We start from the raw sequence: 23,011 nt of genomic DNA on the forward strand, positions 1-23,011 counted from the left end.
CCTTTTATTTTATACAGACTCCTTGATACGAATCTCGGTGTCTTGACAAAAATATATTCAAAGTTGCTTCCATAACGTCGTGCTTGAGATAGCAATCGACTGGCATACTCCAACTTTTAGCCTTTATCAGCAAATACAACCAAGTTGTGTTTGCATGATCGAGGTTTGATTTTGGCTTTTTTCCAGCCTTGTCAATGCTATTTACTTGACAAGCTGTATAGAATAAGTTTCCCTCAACCATCCTGCTCCTGATAGCAAATCATGATTCGCGACAAGAGAATGTAGAATGCATTTCTCAGTCAAGTATATACTCTTGGAATTTGCCAAATAGAATGATCAAATAGATCCAAGGGAGCTTATCAGTTGCGTCATACCTACCGACAACCCTTTACTTGTGCTTTTATACCATAAATAGGCCTGATGGCATCATCGAATCGAATCATGACAATTCATCAACTTTGTATTTGAAACTACGGATTATTTTGTATTTGTCCCGCAGCAATTGCTTTGGAATAAAATGGTCGGCTATTCTCATGCCTTTCTATTGGAGATTGCATTTTTTCAGATACTCAATCAACAAGCAATCATCATGTGATGCACACAAACGATAGTTTTGCCTACACCTCTTTTGGCAGTCATGCATTGTATAATCGCCGCTGATCCATTGTAATCCATGATTGGGTTCGATTGCTTTCAAACTCATTTTTGTTGTATCTTCAATTTGGATACGTTTGTACTTGTAGTCCAAGAAACATTCAACTATATTGAATATTTTAGTTTCATTCATTGCTTATTTTACGTGGATACGATTGTCATTCAATTTTCATGCAACAAAAAGCATACCTGTTATTGACTCGATCCACTTGCAAAAATAAAAGTAATTCCGACAGTGTTTAATACCAAAAACCAACTTGACAGAGTTCCAAGATCCAAACAGGCATTGTTGGCAAAATCAATCAACTGAACCCTTGATGAATAAAAAGTAGGCTTGACGATAGTAGATACTGAATACATATCAGCAAGACATGTTTTTAGATCTGATACCAGTGCATAGACAAGCAACAGTTCCAATAACCATGTTTTGACACCTTGATCTATACGTGTATCAAGTACGCCGTTTTTATCGAAAAACAAATTCATTAGGTATACAATCTTGATATAATGTTTATAAAGATTCCGTTTTTTTCGTTCCTCCCTCCTTCTCATGGCCACAAGTCGTAAAACAAGTCATCCAAATAATAAAAATGACTCAACTCGGGAATTAAATCGTGTATGCTTTGGAACTGCTTGGTTGTAGTGGTTTCAAGATACATTGTATACAACTGCGGACATCAACGTAAACATGACAATTATGATCAACAACGGATCGTTGCAACTTGACGTGACAAGATTAACCCCACATGTACTTGTAATGCACTAATAAAACCCATGAGATCATAGATATGAAAGAAATTTTTAAACCAATAAAAAGTCGTATTCACATCAATTAGGCAAGGTTGATGGATGGATGCAATTCAACTATTTTGGCTGTAGATCTCTACCAACCTTTTTGATTTTAGCAAGTTGTAACCAGTTGGGTAGGAAGTACCGCATACGCTTTTGAAATAAACTACCTTTATTGTATTTACACAAATAGAGAAATAAAGACAATGGAGAACAACTCCAACACTATCCATAAACGAAGATTTAAACTCAACCTTTGATAGAGTCTACTCTTCATCATCCTCTGCTTCTACTTCGCCCTCTTCGTCGAGCAAATCTTCCTCAACCTCGTCAACCTCACCATCTTCGTCATTGTCTGGCGTGTCGTGTTCGTCGGCAAAATCTGTCTCGTTGTTGTCTGCACCAACCGTTTCGAAATAGCCGGTTGGTGCATCGTCACTTTCACCATCGACATAAACGCCTACTTCCATTTCGTCATCCACTTCAGCGTCTTGATCGCCTTCTGACTCCTTGTCTCCCAAATCTTGATCGGCTTGGCATTGTGAATCACTATCAACATTTGAATTGTCACAGCTTTGGATGACCGTATCTACAACCTGCTCATCCATATCAAATTCGTCATCTTCGCCCTCCACATTCATCGCAGTAGATTCAGTCATACTAGGATCAGATACACGCACATCTATATAGCTGCCGTTATGACTCAGGCTGCTGTTACAGCTACCACTGTTGGCAACATCGCCTATAATAGTACCCATACAAGATTCATCGTTCGTAGGCAACGTCATCTTGATATCCATTGCAGCATCTATAGTCACGTCTCCATCAGTACAAAGTATCACATCGGTTGTCTGATGGGTGCATGCATCACTTGCAGGTTTTTCAATAGCAGACTCAAGGGTGTCGGCATCTATAGGCGATATATCTTTAGAATCAGTTGTATAAACAGCATCACCGTGACTATCCAATCTATTGGTGGTGAGCGCATTGTTCAAAGCTACACCATTCGCAATATGTGTCATATCCTCAACAGCTGGTGTCGGTGGAACAACATCAAGTGATACGGCATCAGTTATTTGAGTGTCTTCAATTGCTGCTGTCATGACTGAATCTGCATTGAAAGTAGAATGATCAAGTTTAGAGTGTGTACAAGGAGGAATGGCCACATCATCAGAATCTGATTGACTCGGTTTGGTATGATTCATGGAATGTGGTTCGTCAGTTGTTGTACAAGATTCTTGTTGGATCGTTTCTTCTTTGACCGCGTCTTTTGTGGTTTCCTCCAGTTTGATCTTTGCTTCCTCTGCAGCTTGCTTTGCTTCAACAATTCGCTGTTTTTCAGCTGCAATTTCTGCTTCTTTGACTACGGCTTCTTCACCCTCTTTGTTGGCTGCAATCATTCTCATGATCAAGTTGTGCTGATGTTCTCGCTTTGCCCGTTGAATTTGAGCTACACGAGCCTGATGAGCATTGGTAGACCCAATTTTACGAAAGGGTCGCCCATTACCACTATAGCTTTCAGTCGTATATCCAGGTATCCGTAAATTCCAATTCCATTCTGATTAAACCAATAAAACACACCATGGGATTAAACATACATTATCGTCTAAATGTACCCTTAACACCCATGTCACTCTACACCTCATACATTCAAAATAAAACTCACCAAGCTCAAGTTGTACATCTTGAACATCCATACAGGTCGATACTCTATGCTTGGCGGCTTTACACGCTCTATATGCCACCTTTTCAATAAAATTGTCGGCGATACGAAGAATAAACTACATCATCTGGTTAGTCTATACCATATCGGAAATGCATCTTGTTTTAGATACGTGGACTTACTTGTCTCATTTCCATATCGAGTTTGTATTCCGGATCAATTTGCGAAACCAAGGCATGGAGTTGGCGTTTTCTTTTTCGACCTAGAGCAGGGATAAACACGTTTGTTTGCTGTCGATGTCGACACATTGTATCCAAAAAGTGATCTTTATGACGCCCATACGGTAGAGCAGAGGATGTTATTCCATCGTCTATACCAGGTCGAAACAGAGCCATCAAGGGTGCAGTAGTCAATGCTGTCGAGTGATGCATGTTTCCCGATTGTTGAAACACATTCATGGACGAGGTTGAAGTAGATAGGGCAGTGGACGCACCCATGGAAAGGGTATCTATTAAGCCATGCAAAGGTTGTGGAGAAAAAATGCGAGTGGATTGCTGAGGAGCAATTGGGAATAGTGGCGATCCTTTTGGTGGGCCATTGGATGTTCCGGGCAACAATACACTTGCATTATCTATCATCCAACGTGTTTCAAGTGGGTTAGCTCAACAAAAACACATTTAAACCAAGATGACTGGATCTCGACCAAATTATAAACGGAGTATCTGAACATAAACAATTTAGTACCTGATCGATATTGAGGAGATCCAGTTGCTACAGTAGAAGCATTGGTTTGGCCTCTGGAGGTGGATGCATTCAAAGCAGCAGAGCCATTGACCATTACAGGTTGTATAGAGCCTGTTGAAACGCCAGAAGCAGTCGAGGTTGACACACTAACGGCTGCACCAGAAGCTAATTGTCTTCGCCAATTGAAAATCTCTTTTTCTAAATTACTTTTAAATGCCATCAGTTTTTCCCTTGTCGGGTTGTCCATATCTGCTTTTCCTAAACCTTCCTCAATCTGACGTAATTGCTGCATATACATTGCTATATTTTGTTGTGTAGCTTGTGTTACTGAAGGAAAGTTGGTTGCTGATGAAAGTACATTTTGTGCAGCTAGCTGCTGTTGGGCTAGTTGATGAGCCTGTTGTTGCTGTTGTAGTTGAATCTGGTGCTGATGTTGTAATTGAAGCTAAGACCATAGCCAATGTATTTCCAAACCACATGAAATCAATGCATAACATGACAGGACAGGACAGAAATGAATTAGTAAAAAGTGTAAAAAGTAAATTGGACAAGATACGTACGAATTGTTTTTGATTAACAGAGCTGTTTCTTCCAGCGATACCCAGTGCAGGGTTATGCAAGTGTGCAGCATTTGAGCGAATCATGGGAGAGCCAGGATTTGAGAGTTGACCATTTGAAAGAAGAGAGGGAGCGGATGAAACCTGACCAAGAAGAGATAGCTGTTGATTGGTAGTAGCATTGGCGGTTCCAAGGATAGCATTTTGTTGAAGTTGAATCTGTTGCTGTTGCAACTGTAGCTGAAGTAGAGCTTGCTGATGCTGCTGTTGGTTTAAGAAAGTTGAACCAGATTGCAATTGCGATGTACTCGACTGTTGAAGTGGAGAGAGTTGCTGTAGCTGACCTTGAGCGATCGCAGCTTGTTGAACTCGTTTCTGTAGTGTCAAGTACTGTTTATACAGTTGTTGCTGACCAGCAGTGAGTTGCATAGGAAGACCGGTAGCAGCAGCATGCTGCTGATGACTGAAAAGAAGAGCTTGAAGCTGCATACTGATCTGTTGAAGGTTAGTGATGTCCATATTCTGCTGCGTCGCGGTCATTGCAGCAGTAGTGGACGTATCGTTTGGATTTGAAGTAGCGATGAATGAAGAACTATTAAGAGGATTATTTTTAGCAGCGATGGCTAACCCTTGCTGATTGCCTAGAACAGAGGACTGTAGTAGAGCAGGATTGAACAGAGTGGAAGCAGGTTGAGAAGTGGGATTGACAGTGGTGGAGTTGACAGATCCAGAAGTGTCGACCAATGGATTGGTTATAGACAAAGTAGAGTTAGTGGTTGCAGCAGAGCCATTTGTAGTAGCAGTTAAGCCAGACACTCCAGTAAGAGTCTGGAAGCCAGACAGGCCAGAAGCCAAGTTGTTTGACATGGCAGGAGAACGCAGGGAAAAGCCAGGAGTCGCTGCAGAAGAGCCTTGCAGAAGCATCTGCTGTTGCATGTGTTGCTGCAGTAGCTGTAAATGCTGCATCTGCAGTTGCTGCTGTTGAGATGGTCCCAATGCACTCACTGCTGGCATTCCATTCTGGACGCGGCCAGGAGAAGGCTGGGGCGAGGACTGGTTCAGCAGTTGCTGCTGAAAGGCCAGTTGCAATTGATGTTGTTTCATCTGCAGTTGCTGTTGCTGGAGTTGTTGCTGTTGCTGTTGCTGCATGAGTATGTCCTTCAAGACACTCTCAAGTCCGTCACCAGTGATTTACTGTTCAAAACTTTTTAGTTTCGTGAAGCTTCAACTTGTCAATCTATTAGAATTCTGTAAGAATTCTTACCACTAACTGTCGTATTCACGTAAAATAATAACTCGGGATAAAGTCGACTAATCAACTGTCAATCTCTTGTAATCATTCTCAAATTGTCATTTCAACTCTAATAGTTTACACTTTTTAAACTCCAACATTAATGTTCTGTTATATTCTCAATATTCTCTTGAATTGGAGCGTATCTGATATTAAACTACAGTTTGGTTAATAATCAAATCCAATATCTAAATTAAAATGAATCTAAAGATCATTCAATAAGAATAATCTGATTGTGTGCATCATATAATAGTTTTTTTTGATTGATGGAGTCAATTTCTAATACAAAGATATTTTAATCCTTTTTATTCCAAAACAATCGCCAAGTGGGTTGACGTGAAGATTATTATAAAACCATTATTTTAATGAATAATTCAATACCAAAGATACTCTTGAATGATTCTAATACATCTGAAAACAGTATAAATGCACTCGAGTCTGATATGCTTCAACTCTCTTTACCATTGTCCGATACCAACACAAAATCCGATACTTTTAAAATACCAAGTACAACTTCAACTCATTCCATCACTCGACCAGTTCAATCATCAACTGAATCCATTCAACTCATTCAACGCAATAATGAAATGTTTCCTATGATTGGTGGTCCGCAAAGAGCTTCACTCTCTACTGGTCCCGGAATCCGTCGAAAAGTCGGACTTCTTCCAGGTTATTCTCCATTAGATTGGGCACGATTAAAGTCGTCCAATACAGATATGCGTGCAGGTATTACTCAACTACAACGATTCACAAAAGAAGATTTGGCTTTACATAAATCCAAGACAGACATGTGGATGTCCTTTCGAGGAAAAGTGTATAATGTTACACCATATGTGTCGTTCCATCCTGGTGGTTCAGCTCAGTTGATGCGTGGTGCAGGCAAGGACATTACTGAACTATTTCTCAAGATTCATCCGTGGGTAAACATTGACATGGTGCTAGACAAATGCTGGATTGGATATTTAATATAAATTGAATTTATAAATTACGATTGAATTCAATTCATTTTGAATCGAATAAAATCTTGCACTCGAGTGTAATACAAATCCGTTTTTGTTCTTTGGCTTTACAAAATTTCTTTTCTTTATCTGCCAAAACACACTGACCTTTGCAGCTGTTATTCTGCTGCTATACGCTTGAATCGTCGTACTTGCTCAATCATTTACACCAGTCATGTCTGATAGACTCACTCGTATTGGTGTGTTCCTTTGACTTACCCTAACCTTAATCCTGTCTTATTGTTCGACCCTTTACTCTGAATTGATGTTCTTGTACTAATCTTTACTCTTGTGAATAGCCATTGTTAGTAGTGACAAATGCAAGCCCAAAAAGTGTCGCCAGGAATGCAAAAAATCTTGTCCTGTGGTTCGAATGGGTAAGAAACTGTCAATTCCTATCTAGTCATTGGATTTCATGACTCAAGTATCAATCTACGGCTTTAGCCTTGAATTCAATTGTTTGAAGTAGAAAATATCTACTTGTGCGATTGCTACTGTTTGATTCACACACTAGTCTGTGTTCATTTCAGAGGCTTGGGAACCAATTGTAGAACTCGTTTGGAACTCTGTCATCATTCAGCTAATACACTGGGCTGATCTGTCCTGTTTTATTATTAGGAAAACTTTGTATCGAAGTTGAATCTACTTCCAAAATTGCTGCTATTTCTGAAGAACTCTGTATTGGATGCGGTATCTGTGTTAAAAAGTGTCCTTTCGAGGCCATCAATATTATCAACTTGCCTACCAACTTAGAACGTGACACTACTCATCGCTACTCTGCAAACTCATTCAAATTGCATCGTCTTCCTGTTCCAAGACCTGGTCAGGTTCTCGGTCTTGTTGGAACTAACGGTATTGGAAAATCTACTGCTCTCAAAATTCTTGCCGGAAAACTCAAACCTAATCTAGGTCGTTTTAGTGTACGTATTGTAAACTGAGCTTGCATCTACCAAGCATGGCTTACTAAACTTTGATTTCAATCTACGTATTATTGATAGAATCCTCCAGATTGGGAAGAAATTCTCAAACATTTTCGTGGGTCTGAATTGCAAAACTACTTTACCAAAATTCTTGAAGATAACCTTAAAGCACTCATCAAACCTCAGTATGTTGATAATATTCCAAAAGCCATCAAGGGTCAAGTTGACAAACTGCTCGAGGCCAAGCGCAGTCGTGAAAACAAGGCATATCTTATCGAACAGCTTGATTTGGAAGATGTGCTTGACCGAAACATTGAAAACCTCTCTGGAGGAGAACTTCAGCGTTTTACTATTGCCCTGACTGCTGTTCAGCGCGCAGACATTTATATGTTTGATGAACCTTCCTCTTACCTCGATGTGAAGCAACGTTTGAATGCTGCTCGTGTCATCCGATCTATGCTTGGTCCTACCTCGTATGTTATTTGTGTTGAGCACGATTTGTCTGTTCTAGATTATCTTTCGGATTTCATCTGTGTACTTTATGGCATGCCCAGTGCATATGGCGTTGTTACTCTTCCATTCAGTGTTCGTGAAGGCATCAACATCTTCCTTGATGGTATGGTTCCCACAGAAAATCTTCGTTTCCGTGACGAATCACTTACTTTTAAAATTGCCGAAACCGCTGATGACAAATACGAGAATGAGAAATTTAGACGGTACCAGTATCCTGCCATGAAAAAAGTTCTTGGTAATTTTTCGCTCACTGTGGATGCAGGCGAGTTTACCGATTCTGAAATCATTGTCATGTTGGGTCAAAACGGAACTGGAAAGGTAAGCTGAATACTATGTCAACTCCATAGCACCGTTTTCTAATTGATTTGCTTTTACAACTCGTGTGTACAAGACCACATTTATTCGATTGCTTGCTGGTATACTTGCGGCTGATGGCGATGAACAAGTTCCAGAACTCAATGTCAGTCACAAGCCCCAAAAGATCAGTCCCAGCTTTGAAGGCACAGTTCGCATACTTTTCCTTAAAAAAATCAAGGGCATGTTCATGCATCCTCAATTCCAAAGCGATGTGGTCAAACCTCTTCAGATTGAAAATATTATTGACCAACAGGTCAAGACACTCTCTGGTGGTGAACTGCAACGTGTTGCCATTGTTCTTGTTCTCGGTACTCCAGCTGACATCTATCTTATTGACGAACCTTCTGCCTACCTTGATTCCGAACAACGTATTATTGCTGCCAAAGTGATCAAAAAATTCATTTTCCATTCCAAAAAGACTGCGTTTATAGTAGAGCATGACTTTATCATGGCCACCTACTTGGCTGATCGTGTGATTGTATACGACGGTACACCCAGTATTTGTGCCCGTGCCAATCGACCCGAATCCCTTCTCACTGGTATGAATACCTTTTTGAAAGCTTTGGAAATCACATTCCGTAGAGACCCAACGAATTTCCGACCACGCATCAACAAGCATGATTCTGTCAAGGACAAGGAGCAGAAACTAAGTGGAAACTACTTTTTCCTTGAGAGCGAATAGACATTTTTAAACACCCGAGCTATTCTAAAAACTGATTTGATTCAAGCCCATCTTTACAATATGTGATGCTTTTTGGATCTTTGATCCGATGGTTTGCTGTATTGATAATTCTGCAACAATCTTGATTTGAATTAAAGTCTAATGTGCTGCACCAATTCTATTTATTTTAAAGTGTTTTTTTTCAACTACAAAAAGTCTTGATAACGCACAAGAATACAACTCGATTATCGGTTTCGTTATTTTCATGAAAACAGTTTGCGTTTCGCATTCTTGAAAGTCGGCAATTTTCTCTTCAGGACTAAACAGTTTATAGCAAACCATTCAGCCTTGACATAATGGAAACGGACACTGGAATGAACCTTGTTGGAAGTAATAATCATTATCCTGTACAACTGACTCCTGCCAGAGTTGCAATTCATTTATATGGGGATCACAGAGGAATTTCAGTGACCAATACGGACAACTCTCACTACTTGATGTTGACGGGTGAGTTTAGATGGCTGTTTTGAACACTCCATAAAGTGGTCGAGTAAGCCAGTTCTACTGTGTCATCTCAACATAGCAATTCATGAGTAGATTCAGATATTTGATTCTCAATTCAACTGACAAATCTCTAAATTCGTCAAAGACCCTTTTGCTAGCAACTCCAGGTAATGGTTGTGAGTGTGTGTTATTATCGGAACTGGCACTTATTTTTACTATTAGCAAAAAATATTATATAGATTATTGTTTCAAAGGTTCGACTGTCACTCCCGACACGATCTGTCATGGTGTGGATCTAGATGGTCTTGTCAAGCGCATTCTTCATGGCATGTAGAGCTTGCACTACTATTCTATCCACCATGTGTATGTGTTGATGATTAAACTGTTTTAAATAAAACTATAATGTTGCATTGGGTTTAGGTGGCTGCAGTGCAATCGTTACTGCCAAGATTGGGTAAGACTTGTGAATTCATCCATACTACATGCAATAACTAATATTTGACTCTCCTGGTAGTCGATCTACTCCTGTTTCTAGGTACGTTTACATTTTTTGATTGATAAATCATCCAGGTTTTAATCTTCATTTTTACGGATTGATTGTTTTCAGAACAGCAATTCATGTCGAGGCCATTCAAAGACTTTTTAATAGCTTGAATAGTATAAAGAAACTTGGAAATAGTGTTAAAGACTTTAAAATCACTATGGCGTAAGTCGTTTTTAATCATCTATATGCATCAGCTTCACTTGACTAGAGTTTTATATACTGATGTTTGCTATTTTGATGAAATCATTAGATTCATTGGATTCACTGATACCAAGTGCATGGATATGTTTCATGAAAGTACCATCAAGTCAGAAAACTTGAAGATTGATGATCATTACCATAGTGTAGATAGTACGGAAGCTCTTGGTAGAGTCAAAAAAGGTAAATTATGATTTTTAAAAGTGTGTCTGCAATGCCATGCCACGTTTAATTCATCTAAACTTCATGTCAACTTTAGGGTGTTCATTACCATTCATTATTTCAATCAAATTGGATCTACTTTGCTACTCTGGCAAATTTATTGGTCAGCTCATTCTTGTAAGTTTGTCACTCTTGAGTTTGGGGTTAAAGTAATGCGTTTTTCGAGTTTGAAATCAATATTTCTACTATTCAATAATATAGGCTGATCTTGGAACTCCAAGTTACCGGGATTTACCTGATCGTAGTTCCTTGACCATTCCATACAACATTTCTACCATTCGTGAGTAAAATTGTTTACCGCTCAAATGCATGGTTATGCGCTGTATCAAATTAATTTGACATATATGATGCTGTAAATAGGTGATTTGACTAGTATGCTGGTCACTCCCGGTGCTGCTGGAGAACTCCCATTCAACAAATCAATATTTACTCAACTTGCTTCTGGTACATCCTACATTTGTTTTCAACTTTTTTTAATTCTGGCTGCATCGACTTATTTTAAATACATGTCATACTAGAATTGTTTGGTGGATCTGCCACTTCGCTGTACATCCTTACTGCAGATGTAAGACTCTTGCTGAGAATATGATTTCAATCAAGTTGCAAGTATAATTGATTGTTTTTTGTTAGGTGGCCGATTCATCGTGCGTACCAAGTGATGTTCAACCCTGCCTCGAGTTTTATGATCTGATGCGCAAACTTCGTAACACCACTGTAAATTTCACTATTTAAATAGTTTATGTGTTTAATCCTGCCTCGTTCAACATGATTGTATGAATTGATTTTTATGTTCAATGTTTTGTGTCGTTTGTATTTTATAGTCTGTAAACAAAGTAAGTGGTGATGTACTAGAACTCGAAGCACGTATATTGGCTTTGGAAAGTAAAGCCAGTTTCTTTGGTCAATGCCTTGTTGATCTCGCTCAAGTTTCCAGCAATGACATGATGGTGCTGAAGGCCAAAATGGATGAATCTGACCAAGCAGTCGACGATATTATGCTTGATATGGCGGAGCACATTTTATGTGAAAAAAATGCTGCAAAAACTTTAGCTTTACAACTTCATGCAGCTCATACAACCCACGACGTTGACATGATGGCAGAAAAAGAGCACGTTCGTCGTGAAACAATTCAAAAAGGTAACCCCTGCACATTTAGGTGACCCATTCGAGTTAACCCGTAGTCTTGTCGTCTAATTTGTTGCTTGATGTTTTGCTGGATCAAATCAAGTGAATTTTCGTCATACCATGGAAAACATTGAACGGGTGTTGGTAGGAACAGAGGTAATTGGTTGTACGGTTGAATCTACTTGATGTTTCTACATGACAGCCAATATTTGAAACCTTAATTATGTTTATAATGATTTGTCAATCTGGACTTTTAGGAAACCAATCTCGCACTCGAGGAAAAATTGACAGGCGCTGAGAATAAAATGAAGGAGTTGAATAAGGATACGGCTAAACTACACAAGCAGCTTTTGACATCATCTCAAAAACTACAACTGGTTGAAGTCGACTATGCTGACATTCAGCGCCAATCTCAGATCTACATAGACAACAACGCCAAGCTAATGACTGACATTGAGCAGACCCGTAGTCAACTCGAAGCAAAATTGGTCTTTGCCAAAGAGCTCGAAGAAAAGTATGCCAAAGAAAAAACACGCCTTGAGGAGATTGTGACAGAATCCAAAGAGTCACACGAAAAGCTATTGCAAAAGTGTCAAGATTTGGAACATGAACTGTTGTGTTTGAATCAAAAGCACCAATTGAGTATTACCGATGCTGAACGTATTCAATCCGAGTTGCTGATCAAACACAACGAAACAACAAAAACCCTTGACAAGGAGCGTGAGGATTGGATGGCTGAACGCAACCAACTATGTCTTGATGTAAAAGAATTGAAAGAGTCCAAAGCACAAGTAGAAAAAAGGTTGCAAGAATCTACGCAAGCTGTGGAAATAATGGCCAAACAGTCAGCCAAAGCTCCCGAAAAAGAAATCCATAGCGTACGATATTGTGTTGGTCTATGCTAAATTGGTGATTGATTTGCATTGTTGTACTTGAATAATTCATTTGTATACTTTAAATTTAGATGGCAATTGAGGTTGCGTTGAAGGAAAATCTTGATTTTATCAAGGATACGTTTGCTCGCGAACGACTTGAATTGCAAGAACAGACAAAGACTTTGATGGCGTTGGCTGCAACCCAGGTTGGTATTATATTTATACTTGATGCTTGTGATCATGCCTATGTATCTGTAGTAGCTACGCTATGTCATGTGCTGTAGTATACTGGGCTTAAAAGCTGACATGGATTGTTTTGTGGTATATGTAAAGGAGACTACACTAGCAACTACCAAAAAGCAAGCAGCAGACAAGATAAACCCCACTGCGAAAAAAACTGCTTCAAAACCCATAGTCAAATCTGTGAAACCCAAAAACAATTCCTCCAAAACATCTGCCAAGCAAAAGGATAGTTCTAGAACCAAGGAGTATGATGAAACTTTGGATACGAGTATTGATTCGGTAAGTTTAAAACTTATACATGTCTACTATTGCGTGGCTTTGCATAAATCCAATGCTCACTTTCATCTGATTGGAAATACGTGTATTTGATAAGATTCCTGAAAGAAACGACGAGGGATCTGCCAGTTTTATCGTTTCGGAGGATGGAGACGCCATCAAGGAAATCTCTCCAATACCCAAACGACCTCGACGCAAGACACGTCAACCACTAAGTGAGCTCAGTGAAGCAAAACAGCCATCACTTGCTCTTGAAAAGGTGAGCATTGATTAAACTTGAAATACTAGCTGTGTATTGAGATATAGCGCAATATTACCTTTGATTGTTACATCTAATGCTTTTGATGGAAAATGTTGAACACGAATGAATTGGCCGTTAAGCCGCTTGCTGAACATCCAAAACGCAAAGCAAAGTCTATTGAAAAACCTGACGTTGCTGAGAAAACCGGGTTAAATCTTGATGGTGCTGACAAGAAACGCAAAATCAATACTGATACTACGAAGCCGAGTTTTGTACCCGAGGATAATGGCGAATATATTTTGAAACAGACTGATCAGGTAAATCTTGTCATTGACTTGTTGATATATAAATATCATGATAGATCTAATCCAATTTGATTTGGATAGCCTTCTGCGTCACTTTCAGGCTTTTTGTCATTCTTATCTGGGAGCAAAGAAAAGGAACCCTCATGTGATGCTTTATCCAATACCACCTCAGTTCCATTGTTAAGCACAGTTGCTCCTAAACTTCCAAAACATGTTATTGATCAACGTCGTTTAGCTATTCTCAGAAGTAAGCCAGCCGAGTAATCCCATCCATTTCCACTTTCATCATTCTGATTTGAATAGCTGGATTAGCCAACACCACACTATATTTATGTTGTGTACTCTTGGAAAATATCTCCATGTTTATGCCAATCAGCATTGTAATTCTGGCCAATGGATTGTTTACCTGGATTTGTGAATAAACACTTATATAGCTTTTTTATCGCGCTGTAGTCGAGATATAGTCTTGCAAGCAATATGTAAACCTATTATTCAGCAGATCCATATACTGAATGTTTGCTTTTATTTACCAAGCAATCAATGACAATTTCTCAATAGTCTGCGTGGTTTGGGTTGTTTTGAATTCTCCATCCAAGTCTAGCTGAATCTATGGCAGTAAACCAATTGGTAGTGCAAGTCAAATGCAATGGCTACACACAAGATTCTATCTAGAACAAGTATCCACAACTGAATTTTATTTGTAGTGTATACGAATAGATACCGCTGGAGGTAAAGTCTATTCAGCATCGACAACGCCAGTCTGTGCTTTGATATCTCCACATGCTAGAAAAATCAAGTATTGAAAAACTAAGCAATTTCTCTACAAAAAAGCAACACGACAACTGTTTATAGAATTTTGTACTATTATTTACCAGTAGACCCAGTTTAATTATCTTGCAAGTGATCCCGAGACCCACGACTGTATAGAGTCAATTGATACAGGTTCGAGCATGAAGTTTGATGAATGGGCTGTACGTAAATGGCTTGAAACGCATCCTGACCAGGCCAAATCTATTCTTACATCCTATACAAACAAGACTGCTCAAGATGCAAATACTTTGCCATCGACTCCCTATCTACCACCCGAGATGTCACTTGATTCCTCGATACTTCAAACACACGAGCTTATATTTGATATAGCCAAGATTGTATACTCGTCACTGGACTTGGAGACTGTGATTGAAAGCGTATTGGGGATAATTGGAAATATAATTAATGCAGAGCGATGCTCACTGTTTTTACTGGATAAAAAAACCAACGAGTTGTATACTGTCGCGTTTGATGTGGGTAGCCGAGAGCATAACAACGAGGAGGATGGTATTCGAACAAGTTGTCCAGGCAACACGATGGGCACACATGCCACCAGCAGTAGTCCCAATGTAACTGAGCCAGACATATTGGCTCGTGGTATGCAAACATCTAATCTCAGTACAGGATCTGTACCTCACGCTATTCCAGCTACAAACAGTGACTCTAATCTTTGTCAAAATCATGCTCATCAGTATCGCAATAGTATCTTGACAAATGGCCCTCATTGGCCATTGACCCGACATTGTGTTGTAATGCAAACCTATAATTCCGCTTTGATCGTGGAGGATGTTGAATCAGCAAAGCGTACTAGGTGTTTTGCTGAAGAAGCATCTCGACATCATAAACCTAATCCTGGTATTCGTATTCCAGCTGGTATAGGCGTAGCAGGATACGTTGCTCAAACTCGTCAGGGACTTAATATCAGCGATGCATACGCCGATCCCAGATTCAATCCAGCAGTCGATAAGCAAACTGGATTTAAAACCGAATCAATTTTATGTTTGCCTATATTTGGACCAGTGGGTGAGGATGGGCAACCCGAACTGGTTGGTGTTGCCAGTCTTGTCAACAAGATTGGATCTACGCATTCCGTGGTAGGTAATGGTGATCACAGCAGCAAGATTCACATAAACTCACCCTCGTCTTTACTAGCAGATCAAACATTTCAAAAATCTGCCATATCTTCAACAATCATGACATCAACTGGAACAGATTCTCGATCGTGTAATCCTTCATCTCCTCATGAAAACCACCAGTCCTATAATTCAAATACTTTATCATCATTACCGAGAAACCCATCTACATCATCTTTGGATAATCGACAGCACGAGGTATTCACAGATAATGATACACAGTTGTTTAAAAATTTATTGGTTTTGGTCGGTATTGCCATTAAAAATGCCAAACAATATCAAATTTCAAAGGATGCTCAAATCGAAGCAGACAAAATGGCCAAGCGCAACAATGTGCTTTACGAAAAAGCACAATTGGAAACTGAAAAAGGAAAAATGCTGCTACAACTTGCCAGTACTTTATATGTCGAAGATGATACCAAAATGCTGATTCAAAAAATAATTTGTATGGCAAAACAGCTCATGAGTGCTGACAAGGCATCTTTTTTTATTGTCGATCAGGACAAACGAACGGTAAATTTTGATTGCAAATGATTTGAACGTTGACTGTTTTTAAAGAGTGAAGCAGTGAATGTGTATTGGTTTGTATAAATATTGATGTGTGACTTGCTAATCTCGTTTGAAACAACTATAGATGCATTCCTCGGTATTTGACAATGACATTGAAAGAAATATTGTTGTGCCAATGGACAAGGGAATAGCAGGCTATGTTGCCACAACAGGAAAACTGATTAATCTTAAAGATGCCTACGCGGATAGTCGATTTAGTCCAGACATTGACATCAAAACCAATTATCATACTCACAGTATATTGAGTGTTCCTGTCATGGGTCCGAATGGAAATATCGTTGGAGTGGCTAACCTCGTCAACAAGTTAAGTCCAGGATCAACCGAGGTCACTGTATTCACCGAAGTGGATGAAACCATGTTTAGCTCGTTTGCCGTATTTTGTGGATTGGCATTACATAAAACAATGCTTTTAGAAGAGATAGAAACTCAAAGACTACGACTAGCAGTTACGATGGAGATCATGTCTTTTCATTCGACTATCCGAGAAGAAGAATCGCAAGTTGTACGCGAGGTGATTTCCACCAAATTTGTTCCTGTTGATGACTTGCGAATGTGCACGTTTGATCCACACACATTTCCACATGCAGATGAATCCCTTGTGGCAATTGTGTATCAAATGTTTATTGATTTGTCTTATGGCACAACATACAAGCTTCCTGATGAAAAAATGATCAACTATATTTTGACTGTACGTAAAAACTATCGACCTGTAGCGTACCACAATTTCACACATGCAGTGAGCGTCACCCACGCGTTTTACTCATTTGTAGTCAATGGTGTACTAGATGGGGTTTTGGACCATATAGAGCAATATGCCATGTTTGTAGCTTGCTTAAACCATGATATAGATCATCGTGGTACAAACAATATGTTTCAAAAACAAGCACATACCGAACTGGCCAACTTTTATTCGACTTCTACAATGGAACGACATCATTTCAATCATGCAATGACCATTCTAAGTCAAGGAAGTGGAGTTAATATTCTCCAGCATCTGAATTCAGTCGAATATCAAAAGGCATTAAAAGTGATTGAGCATTCGATCCTAGCTACTGATTTGGGAGTGTTTTTTTCCAATCGTGGTAAAGTGAATGCAATTATTGCAACCAAGGAGTTTGATAAAGATATTATTGAGCACCGAGAATTAGTAAGTGCACATTTTTGTTTTAATCGGGTAGATTCTAAGATTAATCATGGCAAACCATATAAACTATTTTAGTTGCGAAGTATTATTATGACATGCTGTGACTTGAGCTCAATGTATAAGCCATGGAAATCATCTAGAGAAACCGCGAATTCAGTGTAAGTAGATTCAATTTGAACAACAGTTTGGCATGAACGAGTCGAGTAGAATTTAATATCTGTATTGTTGATGTTTTAATAGATACGAAGAGTTTTTTCAACAAGGCGACGAAGAAAGGCGATTGGGATTGCGTCTATCAGGAGAATTAATGGATCGTAGCAAAATGAGTGAAATCCCACGGATGCAACTTGACTTTTACAACTTTGTAGTGTGTCCAGCCTTTGATTGTCTGCATGGATTACTAGGAGATAAAGTTCAGAATCTGAGAGATTTTGTAGCAGAGAATCGTAGCAAATGGAAGGATTTAAAAGAGAATGGCATAGTATACAAGTTTGGAATTGATGTGTAAAATGAACAGGAAAGCATGATTCTATAGCATAGATTGAAGTGGAGTTTTGATGAATTCATAAAATTAAAAGGTTGACCATTACGGCTAGAGCCAAAAAGTATGAAAACAAGAACATTGGCTAGTAAAAACATTTTCATTACTAATGAGCTGCACTACATAATTTAATTGCGTGGTCTTGCACGATCGGGTTGGCAGTATATGAAAGGAAAAGTGTTATTGTGACCATTTCATTCAGTGTTTGAGAATAAAATGCATTTGGACAAGACTGCTGTCTGAATGAGCAATTTCGCAGGGTTTTCTTGCTGTTTATTGTTTGCTCGAGCACGCAACTCATCGATGATGTTCGTACGCAAACTAAATCAATTGTGCGATTTGACTGCGAACAAATCTCGAGTTTGAAGTGCTGTCCGAGTGCGAACCATTTTGGTTTACTCGAAAATAACAATTATTTTGTTCACTTTCATTAAATCTTCAATTATAAACAATGGAAGCATCAATGGAAACATCAAGTAGTGATACTGTTGCTGTCAAACTGGATACTCGGGTTTCTACTGCTGCTATCAATGTGCCCATCACTACACTCCATCCACAGCATTTATCCATCGCTTTGCTACAAATGGCTGACCGTTTATCCATCACTGCTCAACAACAGCTATCTAATTACAAATCACTGTTAGTCAGTGGTACGGATGCTACTCTACAGCACTCCCAGATGAATGCTGCTGCTTCAATCAGATGCTATGAAGCATTACTCTCTCCTTCAATGCTGTCCGGACAAACGACTTCATCCGCTTCTGGACACGCAACAGTTCCTTCTACTGCCATGACTACATGGAACAGAGTATCTCCTACTATTGAAGCTCAAGCAAGACTCGGACTGGCTCAGGTATTGTGGCTGTTTACCAAGAGCGATCAAGTGGTTGAGCAACATCTTATTAAATCGGTAATTATTTACTAAATGATCATGAGCACTACAACGATTCAGCATTAACTAACGTGTCTGATTCCAAAGATTCTATTGGCTGAAAAAGTAAGTTCTTTATGATTGAATGCTGTTTATAGACAATAGTCGATATTGACATTATTTTATCTCGCTTATAGCTGACCAACTCGCATCACATTTATTTTCAAATACTGGATTTGAGACTCACAATAAGCGAAGCCAGAAAGAACCAGAAATATTCTATACAAATATTTAAACAAGCTACAGAAAAGTCCATTGAACTAAAGCTATACTCTTGGTATTTTTATTTTGTGGCTCGTAGGCTTAATTTGCACGAATCACAAAAAGAATGGGGTGCCTATCTGAATACTGTTCAAAAGGCAATCGTACAGGCTAAATCTATCAACGATATTGAAACAATGGCAAGATTGGATGCATTAAACATTTCGAGTATATACCAAAAACCGTTTCTATTCAACCTTTCTTGATCTCTATTAACCCAACCATATATGGCTGTGAATATAGGCTCGACTTGTTGCATCACAAATTAAAATCAAATTATTAGCAGGCAGTGTAAAATCAGTTCAATCGAGTATAAATGAGTTTGAACAAGTGTTGACTCGACTCCAATCTTTAGACACGCCAGCAAGTGTGTCATTACAGTCTATCAACTCATTGTTTCTTTTGAAACAAATGGCTGTGATTATTTTAAATCTGCGTTCAGGAAATCACAAAGAAGCCATCAATCTATTGGCTTCAATGCATGCTCTTGTTGAGCAGATCGATACAACTGGATTTAAGCAATTGCAGCTGTTGGCATATTTACTGTCTGGAATTGCACATAAGCCGGATGATAATTTCAAAGCAAAAGCATTTCTTACAGAAGGATTACGTCTTGCAAATGGTAGTAGCATACTTTTATACACTATACAATACTGTCGAATACACTAACCCATCTTATTCTGATTTAGTCGCATATGGTTAGTGCAAGTAAACTTTGCCAAGATTTGTATATGCTTGACACTGATCGAAATTGTGTTTTTAGGTGCGTACGATGCCAAGACTAATAGCGAGATTGGTAACATCAAGGTTGTGTTTATTACACAGCTATCTCAAGTATATATTATGAGATCTGGCTATAGTGAAGCATGCGAGGTATTTGGACCAATTGTATTACGTTTTTTACAACTCCAAGATACAACAATAGTTGAAAGTGCTCATTTTATAATTTTGTAGTTGCTGAATACAGGAATGCAATGGTGTACGCGAAGCGACATCTTGGTAGGAAATAACGAGTACCATTTGAAATTTGGATGGGCTCAGCTGCTTCAAGCTCTAGAATTGAATACACCTTCTAGTATTCTATTTTCTCAAATTGAAAACTGCCATCAGAATCAGATTGAAAAATCTACATTGACACAAAACCTTGTTCTTGCACAACTCGGTTGGTTGACGCCTTTTCATCGGTATATCATGAGCTATTCTGCCAATGTAAATGATTTATTCTTGAATATATTATGTGCAAAGACCAATCGTCCTGTCTGAATGCTAAACATCAATTTACATGACTGATTAGCCTCGAGAAATTGTCAATGTACTGATTCCAAACGAAGCATCTTTTAAAACGCGAGCGTTTGCGAGCCTGTTGCAAGGATGTCTAAAAGCCAATATAGGAAATACACAGCAAGCAAAGTAGGTTGATTTGGCATGTTTTTATATCGTTGCATATTACTAAGCGTACTTGTAAATGACACGCACTATTTTAATAGACAACACATTCTTGAATCGTTCAAGCTTGCTGGAACAACCATGTCTTTACATCATCGAGTAGTGTGTCTAGTTATGCTTGCTAGTCTTTTTCAGCTTTCAGAGCCAGAACAAGCTGAAAAAATGGCATCTACTGCATTAGCATTATCAAAGCGTGCTCATTCTGAACCACTTCTTGTGTGCTGTATGACACTACTATCATTTGTAGCAAGCCAAAAAGGGGAAACAGAAAAAGCTAAAACGCTTAGTGATGGTGCGAATCAACGAGTTTGCGCTAACCAATCAGCCATTCTTTCTGCTCGCAAGATTCTTCCTGAGTGCATCAAGTATTGATTGTGGATTGATGTCATTTCAATCCAAACAGTGAATGCGTTACAATCGTATTCACTCGAGTCGTGTTGCTGGAATTGCATTGAACACATTCATGCTCCGATATCATGCTATCTGCTGTCATTGCAATAGACAATCAGATTTCTAAACTAATAAAACACGATTGATGAGTTGGAGTGTTTCATTTGTACATCAAATTATTGAATTGGTAAATATCTGAATCTGTTCATGTAGAATGTCGGATGAATGAAATGGTTTTGGATTGAAATCCAGATAATTGCTGATTTGAATGCTTCAGTTCTTGACTTGGAATCTTCTAGTTTGACATTCATGACTTTGCCAGACACTCTCACTACTGGTCGTAGACTTGGTGGTATGACTTCACAAGTTGGCAGGACAAAGCCATACGACCGTCCATCCCGTCGAGGCATGGATGGCCGTTTTGGCAATAAAAAGAATGATGCAGATATGGACAGCCAATGGCAGCATGATAGGTTCTCCAAGGATGATGGAGGGAAAGGTACTGGATTAAGGCAGGATGCATCTTACAGTGGCAGTCGTCATTTGGATTCTAGAAAACATACTGTGCTTGTATCCAACCTTCACTGGGGTGTAAGTTGATCAAGTTGTCTTGGCTGATGTTGGGTTTTATGGATAAAACCACTTGTTTGCATCTACAGGCACTATCCTGGCTATGAGCTTACATCCAGTTATACTATTGGCTTGATGTTCAACATGCAATCTATTCTTGATTCTAGGTCTCTGTTCAAGATTTGGAAGAGCTTTTTGGGTATGTCAATAGTATCAGTTCAAGTTTATAATCTCTGATAGAGTAATTCAACCCATTAACACTACTTTAATGGTATAGAATGGATCAAGGTCAATTATTATCTGCTAAAATCAAATATGATACATCTGGCAGATCTGAAGGAATAGCTACGTTGGTGTTTACATCCTCTGAAGCTGCTCAAAGTGCAGTAGATGAATACCACAAGCGAGAGCTTGATGGTCTTCCACTTCAACTTGAATTGACCGACTCGGGTAAATCTTTTTCTGGAAGGCTCGGATCTGGTGAAATGGGTAGAGGCGAGAAAGGCAATACAGATATCATTGATCGGTTGGGTAAACCATCAGTGTTTCAAAGACTTGGAAAGTCTTTGGATGATAGATTGGGCCAAAAGGGATCGAGTACTTTGGCTACCAAGGGACTGAAAAGCAAGCAAGATGCACGATATGATCGCAGACCAAACCGTGCTGAAGGCGATTGGCGTGCTGACAAGATAGATCTGGATACACAAAAGACTGATGGCTACAGACAGTCTGGCCAGAAAAAGCGGCATGGTGCTTTTTATCATGCGGATACGGAGATGAGCATGACAGATGTTGATATGGATACAGACGTGACAGAGGCTGCACTTGGTACTGGAAGTCGCAAAAATCGTCATGGACATGCCAATCGTAATCGTGGCGCTATCACTCCTCCTACAAGACGTCCAATTGTATCGTATGTAGATGCGGACCACCCTGCAGCTGATGGAAATATGCTTTCTAATATGTGATATTCACATTTGATTCAAACTGATTGACTACATTTATGCTCAAGTTTTGCAGTAATTGAATAGCCTTTTGATTACCATTGAAACGTACTGGTTTAAACTTTTGGAGCCAGTTTATTATCTATTGGTAGATTCATCAATCTGTGCTTTGATTCCAAGCTTGATATTTTCATGTACATGCTTATTATGCCATTCAGGGTCTTGTAGTCTCAACGCATGACCACCTCCAAAATAGATCTTCATACGCGCATTGAGTCGTTCAGCAAGGTATTCAGAGCTGGTAGGCTGTCGTACAATCTACAAAGAGTACCACGTCATTTTCTCTCTTCACAGCATCACTATATATACATTTAAACCGACTTCAAATGTCCAAAGCAGCACATCAAAAAAGTGATAACTGACCTGATCTTGGTCGCCTGCCATGACCAAGATTGGATAGGTGTGTTTACTGAGTTGTGACAATCTCTCGTCAAAGAAATGTGAAAGAACGGCTGCATGTTGAGCAGTGCGACCTACTGCTGTCTGAAATCCAGTAACTGCCAATCGGTCCAAAAAATACTAGAGTAGTTG

General features: G+C 39.1%; 7 protein-coding genes across 7 annotated transcripts in view; 5 read left to right on the forward strand and 2 right to left on the reverse strand.

Annotated features, from left to right (window-relative positions):
* Positions 1-1,601: 1,601 nt before the first annotated feature.
* On the reverse strand, positions 1,602-2,064 carry BATDEDRAFT_36998 (uncharacterized protein). The gene has a single exon (XM_006679526.1). The coding sequence runs from the start codon at positions 2,049-2,051 to the stop codon at positions 1,710-1,712; it is 342 nt and encodes a 113-aa protein (XP_006679589.1). The 5' UTR covers positions 2,052-2,064; the 3' UTR covers positions 1,602-1,709.
* Positions 2,065-6,285: 4,221 nt separating this feature from the next.
* On the forward strand, positions 6,286-9,321 carry BATDEDRAFT_35179 (uncharacterized protein; the record flags this gene model as incomplete). The annotated part of the gene is made up of 5 exons (XM_006679468.1): positions 6,286-6,633; positions 6,996-7,073; positions 7,524-7,616; positions 7,695-8,447; positions 8,521-9,321. 5 exons carry the CDS (start codon positions 6,286-6,288, stop codon positions 9,166-9,168), a joined length of 1,920 nt encoding a protein of 639 aa, XP_006679531.1. The 3' UTR covers positions 9,169-9,321.
* Positions 9,322-9,503: 182 nt separating this feature from the next.
* Positions 9,504-13,944, forward strand: BATDEDRAFT_89368 (uncharacterized protein; the record flags this gene model as incomplete). Its single annotated transcript, XM_006679558.1, has 18 exons — positions 9,504-9,654; positions 10,072-10,105; positions 10,166-10,186; positions 10,259-10,357; positions 10,446-10,576; positions 10,653-10,732; positions 10,817-10,895; positions 10,976-11,059; positions 11,134-11,180; positions 11,246-11,329; positions 11,437-11,752; positions 11,844-11,896; positions 11,998-12,618; positions 12,705-12,821; positions 12,949-13,137; positions 13,232-13,393; positions 13,516-13,692; positions 13,762-13,944. 18 exons carry the CDS (start codon positions 9,504-9,506, stop codon positions 13,942-13,944), a joined length of 2,628 nt encoding a protein of 875 aa, XP_006679621.1.
* A 2,364-nt stretch (positions 13,945-16,308) lies between these two features.
* Positions 16,309-17,845, forward strand: BATDEDRAFT_11983 (uncharacterized protein; the record flags this gene model as incomplete). Its single annotated transcript, XM_006679293.1, has 3 exons — positions 16,309-17,340; positions 17,413-17,495; positions 17,578-17,845. 3 exons carry the CDS (start codon positions 16,309-16,311, stop codon positions 17,843-17,845), a joined length of 1,383 nt encoding a protein of 460 aa, XP_006679356.1.
* A 484-nt stretch (positions 17,846-18,329) lies between these two features.
* On the forward strand, positions 18,330-20,888 carry BATDEDRAFT_89369 (uncharacterized protein; the record flags this gene model as incomplete). Its single annotated transcript, XM_006679559.1, has 7 exons — positions 18,330-18,788; positions 18,947-19,238; positions 19,513-19,692; positions 19,834-19,943; positions 20,025-20,279; positions 20,365-20,480; positions 20,558-20,888. The coding sequence occupies 7 exons, from the start codon at positions 18,330-18,332 to the stop codon at positions 20,886-20,888; spliced, it is 1,743 nt and encodes a 580-aa protein (XP_006679622.1).
* Positions 20,889-21,215: 327 nt separating this feature from the next.
* On the forward strand, positions 21,216-22,524 carry BATDEDRAFT_89023 (uncharacterized protein; the record flags this gene model as incomplete). The annotated part of the gene is made up of 3 exons (XM_006679560.1): positions 21,216-21,497; positions 21,644-21,675; positions 21,754-22,524. 3 exons carry the CDS (start codon positions 21,216-21,218, stop codon positions 22,442-22,444), a joined length of 1,005 nt encoding a protein of 334 aa, XP_006679623.1. The 3' UTR covers positions 22,445-22,524.
* A 9-nt stretch (positions 22,525-22,533) lies between these two features.
* Positions 22,534-23,011, reverse strand: part of BATDEDRAFT_36999 (uncharacterized protein) — a 45,650-nt gene continuing 45,172 nt past the window's right edge. Inside the window, exons 7-8 of the mRNA XM_006679527.1 lie at positions 22,844-22,999; positions 22,534-22,738 (exon numbers count right to left, since the gene is read on the reverse strand). Of these exons, the coding sequence (XP_006679590.1) occupies positions 22,559-22,738; positions 22,844-22,999 (336 nt within the window). The 3' untranslated portion in view covers positions 22,534-22,558. The remainder of the gene's footprint in view (positions 22,739-22,843; positions 23,000-23,011) is intronic.

The sequence above is a fragment of the Batrachochytrium dendrobatidis genome, assembly GCF_000203795.2.
Source record: "Batrachochytrium dendrobatidis JAM81 unplaced genomic scaffold BATDEscaffold_7, whole genome shotgun sequence".
NCBI classification, from domain to species: domain Eukaryota; kingdom Fungi; phylum Chytridiomycota; class Chytridiomycetes; order Rhizophydiales; genus Batrachochytrium; species Batrachochytrium dendrobatidis.